Source organism: Condylura cristata, unplaced genomic scaffold, assembly GCF_000260355.1.
Source record: "Condylura cristata isolate star-nosed mole 26May11 unplaced genomic scaffold, ConCri1.0 scaffold00073, whole genome shotgun sequence".
NCBI classification, from domain to species: Eukaryota; Metazoa; Chordata; class Mammalia; order Eulipotyphla; family Talpidae; genus Condylura; species Condylura cristata.
Genome location: NW_004567174.1, coordinates 226,845 through 227,789, shown reverse-complemented (window position 1 = coordinate 227,789; position 945 = coordinate 226,845). Strand labels below are relative to the sequence as shown.

Genomic DNA, 945 nt, shown 5'->3' with positions numbered 1-945 from the left:
AGCTCCCAGGCGGGGCCCCCCAGCGGGCGGGGGTCGCAGGTGTAGGTGACGACCGTGCCATAGGGGAAGTCCTGCTGTGTGTCCCCGGAGTGGCGCCCGTTTGGGATGGCGGGCGGGTGCGGACACAAGATTCCTGGAGGGCGGATTCCAGTTCCGAGACCAGGGCGCGGGGAGCGGGACCCCTCTGCCGCCCCCGTGCCAGCTCACACGCGGCCTCGGCCCTGGAGCAGCGGGCCCGCGGCCTCCCACTCGCCCTGTCCATGCGCCCGGAGCTGGCGGCCTCCCCTGCTCGCGCCCCGCCCCCCAGGACAGCGCGGGTGGTCCAGGCCCCGGCCAGGGACTCACGCTCGCATGTTGGGGGGCTGCTGCTCCACATGGGGCTCTCTCCCTGCAGGACGCAGGAGATGACCGTGGGGCCCTCCATCCGGAACCTGCGGGTGGGCCAGGTGAGCCGCCGCCAGCCCCAGGGCACGAGAGGCCTGTGGGCGGCTGGGCGGGACCTGTGGGGGGGCTGGGCGGGGCCTGTGGGGGGCTGGGCGGGGCCTGCGGGGGCCATGGGGCGAGCTGTCTAGGGCCGTCCGGGGCACCGGCCTGCGGCTGCTGGCGATGGAACCCCACAGGCACCGGGAGACCCCAACCCTGACCCGGGGGTCCCTGCTCTCACATCAGAGCTGGGCCAGGGCCCCACTGTTCTCGCCCGATCTCTGCTGGGCTGCGATTCCCCCGCCCCCCCATCCCCGGGGGCCCTGCCCCGCACTCACCCCTCATCACAGGCGAAGGCCACTCTTGCCCCGAGCCTGTGGCCCCGCGGGGGCAGCACGCGGCCATTTGGGAGCCGGTCCGGGAGGTCGGCGCAGGCCTCCTCTGGGGAGAGGAGAGCATGGGCGCGGTCAGGGCGGCCACGCCTGGCGGTCAGCCCTGCGCGGGTGCTGCGGGCGCTGCGGC

The 945-nt window shown here is 75.2% G+C and overlaps 1 protein-coding gene across 1 annotated transcript in view; it reads right to left on the bottom strand.

The window, feature by feature from the left end:
* Positions 1-945, bottom strand: part of LOC101632316 (complement receptor type 1-like) — a 48,691-nt gene that overhangs the window by 9,728 nt on the left and 38,018 nt on the right. Inside the window, exons 10-12 of the mRNA XM_012734809.1 lie at positions 762-864; positions 346-431; positions 4-133 (exon numbers count right to left, since the gene is read on the bottom strand). Coding sequence (XP_012590263.1) covers positions 4-133; positions 346-431; positions 762-864 — 319 coding nt within the window. The remainder of the gene's footprint in view (positions 1-3; positions 134-345; positions 432-761; positions 865-945) is intronic.